This window comes from Parasteatoda tepidariorum, chromosome 6 (genome assembly GCF_043381705.1).
Source record: "Parasteatoda tepidariorum isolate YZ-2023 chromosome 6, CAS_Ptep_4.0, whole genome shotgun sequence".
NCBI classification, from domain to species: Eukaryota; Metazoa; Arthropoda; class Arachnida; order Araneae; family Theridiidae; genus Parasteatoda; species Parasteatoda tepidariorum.
The window spans coordinates 20,588,224-20,607,994 of NC_092209.1; the positions used below are offsets into that span (position 1 = coordinate 20,588,224).

General features: G+C 27.0%; 1 protein-coding gene across 1 annotated transcript in view; it reads right to left on the bottom strand.

Moving 5' to 3' along the window:
• Nucleotides 1–19,771, bottom strand: part of LOC107443226 (LIM domain-containing protein jub) — a 66,598-nt gene that overhangs the window by 5,148 nt on the left and 41,679 nt on the right. The window contains exons 2-7 of the mRNA XM_043048583.2: nucleotides 8,484–8,585; nucleotides 7,026–7,093; nucleotides 5,861–5,923; nucleotides 5,066–5,196; nucleotides 3,034–3,085; nucleotides 2,876–2,944 (exon numbers count right to left, since the gene is read on the bottom strand). Of these exons, the coding sequence (XP_042904517.1) occupies nucleotides 2,876–2,944; nucleotides 3,034–3,085; nucleotides 5,066–5,196; nucleotides 5,861–5,923; nucleotides 7,026–7,093; nucleotides 8,484–8,585 (485 nt within the window). The remainder of the gene's footprint in view (nucleotides 1–2,875; nucleotides 2,945–3,033; nucleotides 3,086–5,065; nucleotides 5,197–5,860; nucleotides 5,924–7,025; nucleotides 7,094–8,483; nucleotides 8,586–19,771) is intronic.

The following is a 19,771-nucleotide window of genomic DNA, read 5'->3' on the forward strand; positions in this document are numbered from 1 at the left end:
CTTTTTGAGGGAACTAACCTACATTTGAGTTACATGGAGAGGAAAACCACGAAAACCTTCCACAGTTAGTCTGATGGCAAGGAGACTCTAACCCATGATCCGTCTACCACTAAAGATATTTCGTGTCTTCACAATTAATTTCATTTTATTTTATAACCGTCTTTGAACAGCTGACCCACATTTCTGCTACACTCCTGGATCAGTACCACTGGTGGAATTGATTTGTTATGGGAACTTGGAGGAGTCAGTAACCTTGACAGATTTAAAGTGCACCAGTCACCAATTAATACACCTAGATTCTTTGGTCCTCCGGTCCTCTTGAACAAGAGTTCAATGCCCTACCGACCAGGCTATCCCAGCCCTCTTCACAATTAATTATTAAATTCCTAATATTTCGCACAACAAATAAATAACGCTATTCTTATGCTCAATTATCATCTAAATTAATAATCACCTTAAACTGCCAAGATATGTGTTTGCGGAATAGTACTAAATTTATATCTTGAGGAGAACATGCAATAAAATTTAAGCTTCAGCTTCTTATTGTAAAATAAATATCAACCATTTGGTTAAAAATAAATGTTGTCTTATAAAAATGTAACAGAGTGAATTTAACACTAACAAAGTGTTCAAGCCAAGTATGAACACGAGGTTTAATAGATTTTATTTCAAACAGCATAATAGTGCCTTTTTTTTAATGAAAATTATCTTTAATATTTCACTTGATATTATTAAAATTATTATCTTTTAAAATAAAATAAAACTAAAATGCTAAAAACTATTTTTCCAATAAAATTAATTTTGGTTTTGAACACTTTTAACTACTCAGAAAATGATTGAAACTTGGATTGATAATAAATTATTTTTGGTGATAATATGGCAATAAATTCTATTTAGTGGTTGATAACAATTAAAACTTGTCATTTAGAAAAGTTCCTGTGAAGACTTGTGTGTTCTAGACAGTCAAGAGAGGGTCAAAATTTTGATAAAATATAAATTTTTATGGGCGATAAGTTCTGCCTGTAGCAGTCAGGAAATTAATGCACTTGTGTTGCCATCAGGCACAGAGTTCCAGTAGAGATTTGGCTGCTCCAGCAATGCAGAAACTGAGTTTCAAAACCAAAAGATTATAGTTAAAACATTATATTGTTGAATAGTTCTAACATCAAACTGAAATTTGGATACTATTACATGACACATATTTAAAATAATGTATGCTTTAATATAAAAACACTGCAGACATTAAATTGCTCTTTTTAGAGAATAAATCCATAGTTATTCCTTTACAACACAATAATAAACATTTTGTTTTTGTTTAAATTTTTAATAATTATAACAGTCATAGTTTAAAGTTATCATATATACAGTTATTTTTATAGTTTCTATATTTAGTCTCAAACTTAATGATGCAAGGTAACTTTTAGAAATTCAAGTCATTATCACAAAATGAAACTTTAGAATGAACTTGGGTATACCTTTTTTTAAAAAAATTCATAATTTACTCACTGTTACCAACAGTTTATATTTTAGTAGCAATAATAATTGTACTAAATAACAAGAGTAAAATTACTATGATTCTAAGTTTTTAGACTGAAGGAGAAAAAACATAATTGAGCATTTTTTACAACTCTCAAGAATCGTTAAAAGCACAAGTTATTTCTGAAAGTTTAAAAAGTAAGTGATTTCAGTTAATAACAATAATGCATCAATCTCATTTTACATGCTGCATTTTATTTCAATATAACTGCTAAAATTTTGTCAGCATTAAAAAAAAAACAAATTTCTAAAATACATACCAATATTATAGTCAAATAAATTTGCAAAATTTCTATCACTTTAAATTCATACATAACTATGTAATAGAATTTCAGTTAAAGTTTATAAATTCATTAATTTCACTTCAGTTTAAAGATATTTAGTTTGTATATAGTGAAATGTTTCGAATGTTACCTTCTTAAAAATGATTTTTAATTTTTCCAGAATATATTAATAAATTTTTTTATTATGCAAATTAGAATTATAAGAGCAAAGCATTTCAAATGAATCAGATTTCTTTTTTTGCCAGTATGCAAGTCACCACACAATTAATAAATAAAATAAAATTTTAAATTATCAAAGATTATTTTGTGCAACAATTATCAAATCATTTGAAGTCATTAAAGTTTTTTTTTTTACTTAAGTTTCCTTAATTTTAAATTAATGTAGCCTCAATAATTTTTTCTTCATTCACTGAAAAATATTTTCATTCACATTTTTTACTTGGTTCTTTTTCAAAAATCAATAAAAAATATATAAGAGCTTACTGATAAACGAACTATTGATCCCACAAAAACTGCCCTAACAGATTGAGTGACCAGACTGCTCAAAATTGACACATTCTTTACAATTTTTTTACAGTAACAATTATTCATTTTTTAACATTGAAATAAAATCCTTAAGTTACTGCATTAAAAATTTAAAAGTAACTTAAAATAATTCTTGCAATAAATATATCAAAAAAAGGAAAAAAATATTTTTCTAATTAGTTTAAAAAAATTATTTTTTAGTTTTGATAATTATTATTAATTTTAATAGTTCATTTAATAATTTATTTAATCACCAATGCAAAATTTCAGATAGAATTATTCAGGTTCCAATGAATACAACCAAGACAATTTTGAATTTAAGTAAACCATGGTTAGTGCAGTTTTAATTTAATTTTAACATTTAATTCGGTATTATTTTACAGTAGTACGTATTATTATCAAAATATAATCACCTCAAAGCTTAAAAATCATGACTATAATTTTATTTTTTAATTGAAGGTAGTATTGTTACTTTTTTTAAAAAGATTTAAAGAATTTAATTAATGAGAAAGTAATGGTGTGTTACATACTTCACAAACGTAGCAATCAACATGAAAATCTCTATCCATAGATACAACTCGCACAGTTTCATCAGTACCCTATAAAGATTAAATGTCAATATTACAGGATAAGAACTTAAACTTATATAAAAAGAAACATAATCAAAATAAGCAAAGAGAAGATGTACCTCAACAGGAGTAATGGCTTGTCCACAAGCAGCACATTTAGGAGCAAACATTCTGAAATTAAAATATTTAAAAGCTTTTTTAAAGTAATTTTGGAGTTAATTTTCAAAGTAATTACAGAATACAGCAGTATACACATTTTAAATATATTTAGAATATAATAGCAATTTTTTATCAACAAATAAGTATACCTTAACTATGTCTTGATTGAAATGCGTTTCTTGTAGCAAACTGCTAAAAGAGAACAATGCATAACAAACTTTTATGCTAAAATTGCAATAATATTTTGTAGGAACATTACTATTTTTTGGAAATTTTGCTATTTGTATCAATAAAGTTTGTAATAACTACAACAGAGAAAGAATTGAAAAAGCCAGTTTCCTTAGGAACAATATTAATCTTGATGTTATAATTTTTTTTAATGCTGATAAACATGTAAGTAGGAAGATGTTATTATTTTTTAATTATTATTGTAAGAACTTACCTTACCTACATCAGAAAAAAGTACTATTAAATGTTTTGGAAAATTCATTTGACGTTATACCAAAAGTTCTAATTTTTTTTAAGGTTCTTACTTTGTTCTAACTTTGTCAATACAACTTTTTTAAAATTTCATTGTTCCGAAACTATTTACTTTATTTTGTTCAAATTTATTACTTATTTAATAAAACAGTTCAAAACTATGCATAAATTTTTTTCCACTATTATAAAAGTAAATAAAAAGTACTAAATACAACATTAATCTTGATATTATAATTTTTTTTAATGCTGATAAATATAGGTAAATATCTTTTAAGAAAATATTATTATTGTAAAATTTTATCTTATCTACAGAAAAAAGTACTATTAAATGCTTTGGAAAATTGCTCTGATGTTATACCAAAAGTTCTAACTTCTGTTACTGACAAAATTAGACTTTTCTGAAATTTTATTGTTCCAAAACTATTTACTTTATTTCGTTCAAATTTATTATTCATTTAATACCACACAGTTTAAAATTAAACATAAAAAGTAATAAATAATTATAAAAGTTTCTATCTAGAATTTACATTCAATAAATGAGTTTCTTAATTGAGAGTGGAAAAAATTGATTTTGGAGATAAAACAGAATAAAATATAGAGAATAAATTTTCTGGAGATAAAACAGAAAAAATATATTATGTGAAATAATTAACATCAATAGGTTCAAACTTTTGAATGGCTCTCTAGACTAAATTATGGAGTCTTAATGTTCCAAATTGTAGTAAAAATAAATAATTAAATAAAATGAAACATAATTTCAGTTTGCAAGAGAAACAGCATATCAGCTAAAGGTCCTGCATAGCTGCCGATATATATAGAGAAAAAATTCCAGAAAATTTTACAAAATATATGTATATTTCATGATAATAGTGGCAAAATGTACTAATTTTACATGTTGAAAATTTTATGGTCTTCAAAATAGAAAAACTGCAATTTTCCAGTTATTATTAACATTAAATGAACTTGAAATGTTATGTATTATGTTTACTCATAATTTTGAATAGTAATCATATTAAAAGATTATTCAATTAATTTAAAAAGCAGTTCTGAATAAAAATAAACTTAATATTTTAGAACCAAAAAAAAGTTTTAAACTGATTTTTATAAACGAAACTTGCTGCATTATACATTAGTAACACTTATTTAAATATTCAAGCAAGCATTAATAATAATATGTGCAAATATTCTACTTCAACTAGGGATTTTTTAAGGAAACTTATTCAAATTTTAGGGAATTTTTTGAAATATACAAAAACAAGGAGAATTCTTATGAAACCAATACACCAGAAGAAACTGGCAAAATCCATTAGACTACTGGAAAAACCAGTAGAGTTGACAGTTATGTATGCATGCTCGCTATACAAGGCTTACACAGATAAATTACAGTTAGTTGAACTAAAACAGATGAATTAACAAATATATTATGAAATATTTTTAAATAATGCACCGATAAATAAACAGAAAAAAAAAATAATAATTTAAAAAAAAAAGAAACAAAAAATGAAAATTTACTTGTGGTAATCGTGAACACAGTATATTTTATTCTTCATATCTATTGTAAAAGGTACGCCATCCAGGCATTCATTACAAATGCAACATCTAAAGCATCCTGGATGATAAGATTTTCCCATAGCTTGCAGTATCTGGTATCAAATAGAAACAAACAATGTTTAATATTGTTATAAAAATATTCAAGTTATTAGATTCAGTTGGAATTATTAAATTATTAACATCTGGCAATTGATTTGAAATTTCCTAAATGAGAATCAGAAAAGAAAAAACATTTAAGATTATTTATACACAAACATTGAAACGCTTTGGAGATAAAGTAATTAATTTGAAAGTAATATTCTGAGAACATAGTTCCAAAACTACATATGATCTTCCTTCATTTTGCAGAAAAAATAATTTTCAATATACTTCCCCCTAAACACAAAATTAAAAGAAAAACTTGAAATGTTTATGCTTGAAGGTAATAAACAAAAGAATATGGTCAATAAAAGTGATAAATAAAGAACTTGTTAAGAGAAATATTTCATTTATACCCATTTATCATTAAAAAAAGTTGCAAAAAGTAAGAATAAGACAAGAAATGCAATGAAAAGGTAAATAGGATACTGGTTAACATTTTTTGTAAGTAAAAAGATTTCTACTTTAAAAGAAAATTAAAAATTTTTTAAAAAAATAGAAATCAAATCAGAAAATTTTAAAATTTAATTTTAGTAGCAAGAAATCAAAATAATTTTATTCAAACAGTCTAAAATTTCTGAAAAATAAAACATAATAGAATATTGTTTAAAAACATACCATGTCCATAATCAGATGACCACAAACACCACATTTCTCTGCTGTTTGTTGAAACCCAGAATACTATAACAAAAAATTAACTGCTATTACAAAAAAAATGAAAGAAAAAGCTATAGAATACACATTATTATTAATAATAAAATTGAGACAAATTAAAAAATTTGAAGACTAGGCAGTGAAGAATAAAATAAATTACTTGCCATTTCCAAAATACCTTTATGTAACAATTATGCAAATTAATTTTAATATTATAGTAATAACAATGATTTCAATAATCTTAATTAAAACTAAATTATTAATTTAGCAATGATGCATCTGCACCTCAAATCTGAACTAATTCAATTTCAATTGATATTGCAGCTGCCCAGCTTGGTTTTAAGGGTAGCTATTTTTATTTTTTTTAAAGAAGAAAGAATGTAGAACTTTTTTATTATTTAACAATCCTAAAAAAAAATTTGAGGTTAAGAGATAAAAGAATGAAAATTTTAAGATTAATTTACAATTAGATAAATCAAATAACAAAAAATAAAAGAAGAAAAAGTTGGGGTTGTTTGATAAAATGTACCTTCAATCCATAAAGACCAGACCTGAATAGTAAAAACACAATAGTTACATTTCAGCCATTTTCAAGTAAATACTTTTCATAATCATATAGATGCAAGAAAAAACTATTTGATATAAAGAATAATACCTATTTAAACCTTTTTAACGAAAAAGAATTGTGTTTAAAAGGTACAATAACACTTGTTTAACTAAGTATTACATGTTTGGGGAAGTTTATTTTGGGGAAGTTTGGGGTTATTTATTTTTACAGGAAAAAAACACATGAAGGTGTGAGGAAAAACTGGCCACCAATTCATTAGAGACTACCGGCCACAGGCTACTAATTTTAAATTTAAATTTCCAGTCTAAGTTTACTAGTAAATTCAATAAAGTATAATAAGTTTGAATTAGACTTTAGACTCACTCACTCTTAAAAGAAATTCCGGTACCAATCCAGTAATATGTAATAGCTTATTTAGAGAAATTAAGAACCTAAACAAAATTAATAGACCCACATTTCATTGAGACAGTAAAAAATATTATCAAGCAAAAAGTCAGATGTTTAAATAACTGCAGTAATCCATAATAAAACTTTATTTAGCAATAAAAAAGCTTTTCTTACTAGGTAATCTTCTTCACAATAAACTTTTCCATGGACATTGTAGAAAGCTTTCCCTCTCAGTGCTCGCCCTACAATGGAAAAATTTACAAACATAAGCACTTAAAATTGAATAACATAAATTGTAAGCAGGGGTCCGTGAAAGGTCCGTTTTTGTAAAATTGAGAAAAAATTACTTGTAATTTGTGAATATAAAATAAACTTTAAGTCACATTCTTTCAACCAGGGTCCGGCTTTTATGAATTTGTGCAAATAGGGTCCGTTATTGCAAAAAAAACTTTTTCAAGGAGTTTTTAAATTGTTAAGACATACAAGATTACGCTCAACACAGTAGAATTATAATTAAAAAAATTAACTTTTAAAAAATAAACAGCAATTGCAGCTACTAAATTAGCGATGCAACATATAAATATTTGGTATTTAGCCTATACTGCGGAACACAAAATATTCATTTCGGACGAATAAAGGAAGAAAAAATTTATTTCGTTTACATCTGTCTTTCTCCCCCCACTTCCTGGGAAAAGTTTATTCGATTAACAAAACAATAATGATGATAAACAAATTTGTGAAGGGTTCGATTAAAAGATACATTATTTTGTAAAGGGTCCATTTTTATGAAAGGATATTTTGTGAAGGGTCCGTTCTAAACAGACCCCTGGTAAGGCTTCATTAACTGTCAGGGTGCGTAGCCAAATCTCTCATCAAAAAATAAGGACCTTCACCTTTACTTTCAAGTACTTTTTAAGCACTATATACATTAACAAAATGCAAAATAATTCTCAGACTTTACATGATTATGATAAAATAACTAGTTTCTAACAAAGAACTCTTTTCTTGGTTATATTAGCTAACATAAAAAGATATAGAGTGTTTTTGGTTCGATTTTAGAGGGTGGAAAATGAAGCCTGAAATTGAGAATATCTTGCAACCTTTAGCAGAGTTGCACATGAGAGTGCGATAATCTCACGGAACCCAGATTAGTAGTCACTCCCAAGTATTTCATCAAACATGTAACATAATCGGTGCTATCATACGTTACGGACCGACGGCATGCCGAAATGAATTGTGGACTTGTGGTTGAATGAATTGTGAAAGCATTGAATAGAACAGTGTGAAAACCATGTTTTTGCATAGTACGCAGTGATAATTATATAATGCAGTGAAAATCGACATGAAAAAGCAAAAAAAAAAAAAAAAAAAATTCATTTTCAAAAAGTGAAAAATTAAGCATTTTTTAAAAACACCCCATGAAAAAAACACCTTTAAGGGCTTTTAAAAAACGAAAATAAGCATGTATAAGCACTTTTCAAAAACGCTACGCACCATGACTGCGAATAATAAATAAAAAAAAAGATTATATGCATTTCTCTGTTTTTAATAACAAAAATAATAGAAAATTCAAAAATATAGCAAAGACAAAAGAAACAACAAAATGATATACTAAGATGAAGAAATACTAACCACAAGAACAACAAATGAAACAATTAGTATGATATAAATTCCCCATTGCTTGACAAGCTTGACCAGCACCAGTCACTTTTTCACCACACGTATGGCAAATACCTAAGATTAAAAATAAAAAATAATAATTGAACAACTCATATTAAAAACACTCATATAAATTTTAAAATTTTTCACAAAAACAAAATATAATAATATTAAATTATTAATTATGAGAAAATATAGGTGTTTTTAAATAATTATTTCTATTTTCATAATTTGGCTAAAATATTTCATTCAAAAATATTATTTTGGTGTTAAAGTGAAATATTTGCTTTTCTTGCATTTACTCGATTTATTTGTTCGATAACGATTTTTAAAAAAAATGAATATTTCATCTTTCTGGTTATACATTGTAAAAGCAATAATTAATTAAATACTACGAGAAACAGCTTAATTTGAAAGTATAAAATGCCAGTTCTATTCCCTGCTTCGTTACTCAAAGTAAATTTTTAATGTAAATACAAAGTACAACAAATAAATATTATGTGTATCTTTGTTGCTATAGGTTATTAGAAATATGCAATAAATTTTTCCTTAGTTTTTTTTTTAATATTTTCACACTCCATTGGAAAAATGTTGTACAGTACAGAGAAGTAAACGGAACACCTACAATAACTTTTGTTCAAATGTACGGATTTTCATGTACTAAGACCCAATCCTAATGGTTCAAGGGCTTCGTCTTCTATATATGCCAATTAATTAGTGCAGACGATATTTAACGTTTCGAAATCAAGCACAATGAAGTTTCTTAGAATAAACATACCATTTCTTCCACAGATTTGGATTTGTGACCCTCGAAATATGCGGGGTAGTCATATTCTGGAAAATTATGGTCCCAATAGTTTGGTCAGGAGGGGGTCGAACGTTTGGAACTTTTATTAATGTTATTTTTAGTTTTGGCACATTTCATTATATTTCGTGAACTTTTTAAGCAAATAAAAAAAATTACACAATTTCATAATTCGTTTATGTAAAATAATGGAAAAATAATTTTTTATTACAATTTATTATTAGTTAAAATAAATAGTTAAAAAAATTTTAAATAGTAAAGTATACATATTTTTACTTAATTTTAAAGAATATTATATTCGATTCTAAAGTACAAAATTTGAACGAAATCGGTAGAATAGTTTCTGAGAAATCAAATTTTAAAAAAGCCGTATTTTTTCAGTACTGTAACTCAGTTCACTTGTCACCATAATTATATAGCGTGTAAATTAAATGTAAAGTAAATTAAAACATAATTATATAATTTAATAACATAAATATATTATTAAATTATCCACAAAAAGAAAAAATATTAGAATAAAATATAATAAAATTGTTAGTATGACTACTTTTTCTTCAAACACACGGGTGAAAAAATATATTCAATTTTCAAGTTATACATAATGATTTTTGGATCCAAATCAACTTATATAAGATTATTTTTATAACCAGGGGTCTGTTTAGAAGAAATTTGGGTCCGTTAACGGACCCTTCACAAAACATATTTTCATAAAAACGGACCCTTCACAAAATATTTAAACTTAAAAACGGACCCTTCACAAAATATTTTAACTTAAAAACGGACCCTTCACAAAATGATTTTTCTTTTAATCGGACCCTTCACAAATTTGTTTATCTTCATTATTATTTTGTTAATCGAATAAACCCTTTCCAGGGCAGAAAACAAGAAAGATGGATGTAAACGAATTAAGTTTTGTCTTCGGCAGACGATTCTTCCATTATTCGTCCGAAATTAATATTCTGCGTTCAGCAGTATAGGCTAAATACCAAATATTTGTATGTTGCATCTCTAATTTAGAAGCAGCAATTGTTGTTTATTTTTTAAAATTTAATTTTTTTAATTACAATTTTACAGTGTTGAGCATTATCATGTATGTCTTTACAATTTAAAAACTCCTTGAAAAAGTTTTTTTTTGCAATAACGGACCCTATTTGCATAAATTCGCAAAAGCGGACCCTGGTTGAAAGAATGTGACTGAACGTTTATTTTATCTTCACAAATTACGAGTCATTTTTTTCACCATTTTACAAAAACGGATCTTTCACAAAATGTCTGGACAGACCCCTGCTAACACGTCACTATATCATTGCCGATACATTTTATTTACACGTCATTACTATCTTAGCTATAAATTTTATTTTAGTTTTACTTTTCACCAATTTAAAAAAAAAAAAAATTGGGATAAACATAAATTTGATATCTTAAAATAAAAAAAGACGTAATAAAAAACCAAATTATAAATTCTGGTTAATATAGAGTTTTCTGTTATTATTTTTATTTTATATAAAAAATAGTGTAATAGTTTATAAATAGTGCGATAGTTTAAAATATATAAAAAATATTTATTAATTTTTTCGATCTTCTAAATATTTTGTGAAACTTATCAAAATTAATGTTTTATATTATAAAACAAAACTTCATTGACTGAATCTTTATAAACATAACTACAATTAAATGGAAAATCGAAAATTCCAGCGAATATCGAACGATACGAAACACTATTTCCCTTCAACCCTGTATATTTTGATATCCGGTAGTAAACAAATACCCGATTTCTAGAAGCGAAAGGATGTATGTGATATCTTTAAATGGAAATGATAAAGTATTTATATCAGCCAAACCAAAAATACTAAACATAGTTGGTATTTGAAGAACTGATAACAATAAACCGATAACCCCTCGATAAGCTGCCACAGCTTAAAATGAATGAAACAATTCCAAAATCACCATTTATCCCTTTGAAAATTAATATTTACGCAAAGGATTTGAAAATTCTAAACCATTATGTACATCGATGAGGAATTTCAAATCGTATTGCATTACTACCATATAAGAGTAGCTAATAAAAGCATTTAAATTTCCGACAGGAGAAATAATGTTTGATTTCAATTTCTGAAACGATTTGCTGCCGAACTGAACATTACTGGTTCACGTAGTTTCAGGCATAGTTGGTAATTTCAATTATTTTTATGTATTATCCTGTTTAACCCTTTGATACAGAAGTTTTATTAAACATTTTTTTAAACACTTTTTTCGTTATTTTGTATTAATTTCGGTCAAAATAATTGAAAAATATTACATTTAATAATTTATAGTTATGAAATACAGCAGGAATACCGATGTGTTTTTCTGCCTTGAAGGTAAATTATTTCTAACAGAGCTCACTTTCAAACAATAATTTAACATTAAGCATAAAAGATACATTTTTTTTATTGCGCATAAAAAATTTAAAGTTTATTAACTGCAATATTGAAGTTTATCTCATGCTCAGATTAAAATTTTTTGGGCTCAGAAAATGTGTCCGAATTCATCTCCAGTTCTGTGGTAAAGACAGGGTATCTGTTACATTTTAGATTTTCAAATTCATGACTTTCCACGACTAATTCCAAGAATTTTTCATGACTTAAGGAAGTTACTATTTTCTCCGACAAAAAATAAACAATAATTTTAAAAAAGCATTATAATAACATGAATTGAAATGATAGATATAACCACAATTGTTATACTCTGTATCTTCACATTTATAGATTTTAAATTTAAAAAACAGAGTTAAGAAAGAGTTGAAGCAATAAAATAACTAGAAAAAAAAATACAAAAGCAAATAATTTTTTTCTTCTGCAGAATTATATTATGAAGATACTTTTCTTGTTCATCGGAAAGGAAAGAAATACTCCTGATTTTTCAGTTCTCATTTCGGAATTAAAAAAATTTGCCAATGACAGGCTTGCTACAGCTAGAATTTTAAATTGATAAAATAAAAATAAATTGATAATAACAAAAATTCTGAAATCACAGAAGTTTAAAGGAAAAATTCACTCAAGAAATGATGTTTTTTATTTAATTTTTTAAAAGAACATAATTTTTAAAGAAATTTTACATTTTATATTTTAATAAAATATGACTGTGAGTGGGGATTTTGTTACAAATTCAGATATTCGGAACACCATGAAATTGGGGGGAGGAAAGTAAATTCCATTTTAAAAATTAGATTTTTCGGCGACCTAAATCCACGATTTTTTTTTAAGTAGTTAAAATCATGAAATTTCATGACAAATTTTGTTCAATATCGAAATTCATGACTTTCCAGGTAAGCAAATACCTTGTAAAGAGACTCTTGAAATAGCTCACTTTTGTGCCACTGCTTCTCGGCATGTAAATGCATGTAATCTTTATGAATCAGAATCAAAATTACATCCAAAAAAGTTCACACAAAACAGATATTACAAGAACTGAATTACATTTATCTGTAGGATAGTGAAATTGAAATATTCTCTCTCTTTATCAAAAACATATAAAGTTCCATCCGAAAAATAATAAAAAAAATTAAAGCAGGGACTGATATTAGATAGTTCTGAAAGGAAAATGCAAATTGTACACGTGCAGGTGATTCAACAAAGACAAAAAAGAAAGAGGGGGGGGGGACGAATAATGACCCGGACATAAGGCATAGAAAGTGAAAAATGTTAGAGAAAAGCTGCACAAAAGAATACATTGTATCCGGATCTTGTGTTTATTTAGTAATGAATGCAATCATTTTTAATAACAGGAAAAATTAAAAGAAAGAAAAAAATCTAAGAATGCTTTCATGGGGCAAATGAACAATTGCTTTTATGGATTACGATTGCTAATACTATAGCAAATTCATAATCAGATCATATCACTGCTCTTAATTTAATTTCACAAGATTTAGTGAAATAAAGAGAAGCAGGAACATGATACCTAATTTAAAACTTGATGCCTTACTAAATTGCTAACTCATAAAAAAAGATTATGGGATAAGATAAACAAGTGTACTAGATTTTCTTTTAAACGTTTGTTTTCTAGTTTATACAACATAAGGGAATCTCATGAACTGCCATTCATCAAATTGAATGATTTTTGGTATATTATAAGATTTCAAGTACATATTGAAGAGGGGGAAATTGATATTTGGTGTGAAAAAATAATTGCTAATTTAAATTGCAAGAAAAAAAAATCTTCTAGAATCTAAAAGAATTTATGCAGAATATTTATTTTTTAATATTTAATAAAAATAAATAAAGAACATCCGAAAAATGATCGGTGATTTAAATAATAAAGAAAACAAGATTCTCATGTTTCAAATTAGTTATAAAATACGCCAACGGATGGCGTTATCGATTTTTTTTATTGCTTTTCCAGTCCCGGTTGTCATCTGTTGATAAACAAAGTAACTAATTTTTCAGATTAAAAAAATATTCTCTCGTTTCAAGTCGCAGAAAAATGTTAAATTGTTCACTCTTGGGACACTAAATATTATTTGATGCAATGAATTAAGTACAGAAATAAAAAATAATTTTCATTTACGCCATACTTTACTATGATTGTATTAAAACAATCCATTTTAAGAAATGATTTTTGGGAGAAAAATAAAAACGGTACATATTTAATTTTGGGTCGAGAGGGCTACAACGATAATAAATAAATATTTAGTTAATAGACTCATTAGAGCAAGAGCTCAGACTTATTCACTAAATCAAAATCCAGCATAGCACAATCGAATTATCATTGTTAATAATTATCACACACTCGATATTTATTGTAAGATATTGTATTCACAGAATTTTGTGCGGATCTATTCTAAAATATCGTTAAATTGGCATTGAAAAAAAAATTCCGTATTTTCGATATATCGTCGGCATTAAGATTCATTAACTAGTTTATTTTTTAAAAAAATTAGTAAAAAAAAGTTTTCGTATGTATGATGAGCAATAACAGCACAACAACGCATTACGAGATTCTATCACGCACCAGAATGACACGAACACCGAAATTCTTTTTTAAAATCATCGAATTACAAGTCTGCGTTTTTCAATCACGTCCATTCTTATATCCGCCTGAACACAGACGACTCGATACAGAAACAAGAGACACGGAGTGCAAGGTCAAAATTTACAGGGATCTGCCAAGAAAGGATATTTTAATACAGATTTGATTTAAAAAAAGGGGAAAGGAACAATAATCTGATCTGATGGTATCTACTCGATAGTAGCGCCATCGATGCAGAACAATGAGGTTAGTGACACGTGTTTCCGAAATTCTTAATGCTCGATTTGCATATTGTTTTTGTTTCTAGCGAAAGTCATTGTTCCAGATGTGAGAATTTTTTTCTTCTTCATAGTTTTATTCTGATTAATAAAAGTAACACAAACATAGAAAGATATAAATATTTATAAATATTTTAAAGCGAAATACTGAATGGAAAAAAAAAATTATTAACTCCTCAGTATGTCGATAGACTATTAATATTAAAAGCAATTCAATATAAAGCAAAAAAGCTGGAAAACAATCTCGAAAAAGTTTATAAATTTGCCACAACTTTCGAACAAATTAAAATTTCGAAACAAAATTCACGTGAAGTTCACAAATAAAAATGGCAACACGTCAAAATTTTTACTACCTAGTTGCATTTCAATGGGCTATAGATCGACCAAACATCGTATTCCCCCACCCTACAAGTTTAACAGTACGCGTACTAATTTTCTATTGTACTCTTTGTAAATGTTTCTACACACCTGCGTTATACCAAGTTTAGAAGTTACGAAGGTTGTGCGCAGCAAATCACATCGTAACGTTAAGTTGAACACCGTTTTAGGTGTTCAACTTAAGGCCTTTTTTTTACGATTTGATTTGAGCTGCGGCAGTCCTTACGAGAGCTATAATTTTTTAATCAGCATTTCACGTTTTTCGAGCTTTTATGGTTGATAACGAAGTTATTTTTTAAGCAATTTAAGTGATAAAATTTCAATGTTACTTAATTTACTTATCTATTACAAGTATAGAATTATCAAAACAATGCAAAGAAATTTTAGATAATGCACCAAGTATCTGTTGATTGACAGTGATATGTTTCAGAGTTGGAATAAATAGTTAATAATAAACGTTTTTGCAATTTTTACTTTTCTTATTAAATTCTCACATGAATGAAATTTAATTTGAAAGTGAATGAAATGTTTACAGAAGCTTTGTCTTTTATAAAAAAGTGCGTATAAAAACAATATCGACTAAACAAAAGCGAAAAACAATATCGTATATCGATTTCTTTCTCTTTTAAATTTTTTTTTTTTTGTCAAGTTTTGTTGTATATGCTTCGGTATTTCGTTAAAGCGGCATTTGCCTCTAAGTATAATAACAAGGTTTATTTCTGCAACTTAATTTACTCGTAATTCGGGAAATTAATCTAAAATCTATATTTATCTTTGTGTCCGATTGTTTTTTAATGTTTTCTCATTCAGTTAATACATCTTTCAGCTTGAGACAACAAAAAATTCAGACATGGCTAAGAATTCTAAAAGTGTAATTTTAGATATACACTAAAGTTTTTTTAAAACCTTTTTTAAGTTTTAAAAAAGTATACTGATATTAAATCGTAATTTAATATCAATTTACTTTTTTCAAAATGACAAAAAATATTTTTTGTAGGAAAAATGTTAAATGTCAATTTTACATTTAGCATATTGCAAATTGATTAATTTCACTCACTACTTATACTTCAAATTCGTTTACTGTTTAGGGGGTTGTGGCACACGAACAACCCCCATCGCAAAGACTCACCCAACAAATCCCGGAGAATTAAAAAAAAAAAAAAATTGAGATTATGCACCGCTTTTTGAGTAAAATTCCTCAAACAAATTTTCACAACCCACATTAACTATTAGGGTTTCTTCACCCATGTATACAAATTATTTTCAGCGAATAACAAAATAGTTAGCGGTTGCCCATTAAATGATCGACATTTCAAAAAATTAATAACTAAATCATTAAAAAAAATCACAAGGGTACAAAAATGTAAAGTCTGATGAGTTCAAATTTTGGAAACTAGCCCTTTAACTAAACAAACTTCAAAATTAGTTTCAAATTTCGTCAACAGATGACACAACTATAAAGACTAAGCAACAATGTTTTCTGTTGCATGTTAGACCATTCTAATCTAACTGAAAAATTAAAACGGGTGTCTGTCAAAATACGCTGCGTTGTTGTTACAAAGTAAAGGATGGTTAAATGAAATGAAAAAAAAANAAAAAAAAAAAAAAAAAAAAAAAAAAAAAAAAAAAAAAAAAAAAAAAGTTTAATAATTAATTTAAGTAAACAGCACCGTCTGTTGACAAATTTTGTAGCTAATTTTGAAATTTGATGAGAATTAATTTTCTGCTTTCTAAACCGGTCATTATTAACTTATTCCAGTTTTCTCGAATTGATTTTTAAAAATTGTTGGTCAGTACACCCGGTAAATATAAAACACTAACAGAATCTAACAAAATCTTTGTTTTATGCGGGATGAAATACTATAAAAATAAAATTTCATCCCACATAAAAGAAAGATTGTTATCGCGTTTAAAAATAAATTAAGACAAAGTTAAAATGATTCGATTTAAATCTGCAACCAAAACTCACTTTACTGTAATTTAATGGAACGCGTATAGGAAGAAAGTGAAATTAGTGAGCTAACCAATTTCACGCTTCAGCCTCAACAACCATTTATTTAAAACTGGGGAAAAAAGAAAGCAGGGCAAAACAAATACCCCAATTGTAATCAAAAGAGATGCTGATAATTCAACAACATCTATGCGAACAATAAAGGGAAAAAGAAATGAAGATGCATATCCTGTCATGGGGTAGGAAGCTGTGGAAGGACACATGGTGAATTTTGATGCAACTCAATCAAGTGACAATTCGGGCGTCACCATCGAGTTGGTAATTTTCATGTCAGTTGTCCCCACAAACGAAATTAACACGACAAAAAAATGTCACCACAATGAATTATGCGACAGATTAGGATATGATTGTTACTTAAGATATGAAACTAATGATTAAGGAATTGAAACATTTTCCCTATCGTATTTTCGACAAGACGTGGTTAGAAGTATAAACGTAAAATATGCATAAAAACTAAGGTAACTGAAAGTAATTTAAGAATAAATTGATGCAATAATTTAAAAACACTTAAATAAATTAGAAAGAGAAGAGTTGGAAAAAAACTCGGTAACTGCAGTTTTACAACTGACGACAAAAAAATAAGGTAACTAAAAAAAAATTTAGTGTGCTTTTCGAAATAAGATTTAATTTTGTTCTAAGCTAAGCTTGACTATACTAAACGAACAAATATTTTTAATGATAAAATAATAATAGTTTGTCTTCTTTAAATGTAGCAAAATTGGCGAGATTTTTTACACTTATATCAGTGTTTCCCAAAGTGTGGTACGCGTACCCCCAGGGGTACGGGAACAGTTTAGCGGGGGTACGCGTTCTTGTTCTTATGTGAAATATCTTGCAACAAACGGAAATTTCAAAAACTTTTATTTGAAAACAAAGCTAGGCATGCAAATTTACGATTACGTATTTTTCTATTGGCTATTTATTGCAGAGTTAACAGTTAATAATTAGTGGTGTTAACAGCCAGTTGCGATTTTTAACTTTTGTGCAATTTCTTATAGTAAAAAATACATTCATTTTTTTATTAGTGGTACACAGCGTTACGAAATATTTAGAAAGGGTACACAAAAGTCATAAGTATGGGAAACACTGACTTATATGATATCAACAAATAATTCTCAATTTTCGGCTTACTTACTCTATAACCGTCAACAATGCAATGCAGTGATAGAGCAACTTTTCAAACATTTAGAAGAATTAGACCACAAAACTTTTAATTAAGAAAAGAAAGAAAAAAAATAGATTTTTAAAAAATTGACATGTTGCACCTTTATTACAACCGAGGAAGCTGATTAATAAAGATGAGAAAAAAAAAGAAAGAAAAAAACAGTTCAAAACAGACAACAGTTGCAAAAACAGCACATTATCGTTTACAATGATATGTAAAAATATGAAAAATCATTGTAAACGAACTCTTGATGAATTATACACTAAAGAGAATTTATAATTCATTGATATAATCAAAAACAAGTATTCATTAATTTAAAACAAGTATTCATTGATTTAAAACAAGTATTTATTGATATAATCAAAAGCAAACTTATTCTGATCAAGTCAAGCACATTCCTTATAAGAATTCCTTTCATTTATTATTATGTAAACATTTGGGAAATGTAATTTATAATTTGAATAGATCGGGTGCAGAAGTCGTATTGACAAGCCATCACTGGGATTCGAACCCGGTTCACCTCATAGGAAGGTGGACGCTCTACCCCCTGACCAACAACGGCTATATCTTTGGAGTGGGGAAACTTCCATTTAGTTTAATGTTCAAGAAAAAAATAATAAATATATATATAAATAAAAATTTAAAAAAAAGTTTAATTTATTAGCGCTTGACCAACATAATAGGATTATTTTTAATTTTACGCAATCATTAATAAGAATATTATGTATGAATACATTAATAATAACAACTTTAGTTCACAAGCAGAAACTTCGCTAAATATTTAAATTATAACTGTTATCGCAGTATTTTAAAAACATTTTAATGAAAAAAAAACGGCAGTCCTTTCAATTTTAATGAAGTCGTCCTTGAAAAATTAACAATGCAATGTTTGTAAAGCTATCAACATTGTCAGCCATAATTTGTTTCGTCTATTAAAATCCTGGGAATAAATTAAAGTTTGTTGTCTAGCGCTAACGCTTGTTTTTTAATGTTAGCGCGAGTCAGTGTTAATTGTAAGCAATAACAGCTAATTAATTCAATTTAAATGTACTAGTGAAATTTCATTTCTAAAACTTGAAAGGAAGAATGACTATGAAATTTGTACATTTTTCCATCACAATTAATATGTCAAGGACTGCTATTTAGTCAATGTAATTATGCATGGAAATCAGGCTGAATGTACAATCTACTGTTATAATGTTCGGTTATTGTTATTCTGAGTAAAAAAAAAATACCACAAACCATTAATAGTTTAGAACTTAATATTAAAAAATATGTTTTGTACAAAAATAAAGGAATAATAAAAATACAATAAATAACTGAAAAAAAGAAAAGGTTCCCAAGGTTTGTAAATCATTGGGAACTAAGCGTGAAATATGTTCTTAGAAACTCAGTTTTTGCACCCCCTTATGGTATGATCACAAACTTCGTGACCATTTAAATTTTAGATCACGTAAAAACAAGCTCACAGAAATGGAATCGGATTTGTGATATATTGCACTGAAAGAGATTTTGAAATTTAAAATAAAGTTTTTTTAAAACAACATGTAATTCGATAATTTCATTGATTTTCATTCGATTTCTTTTTAAAATCTGACAGTGTTTAATATAAACAGT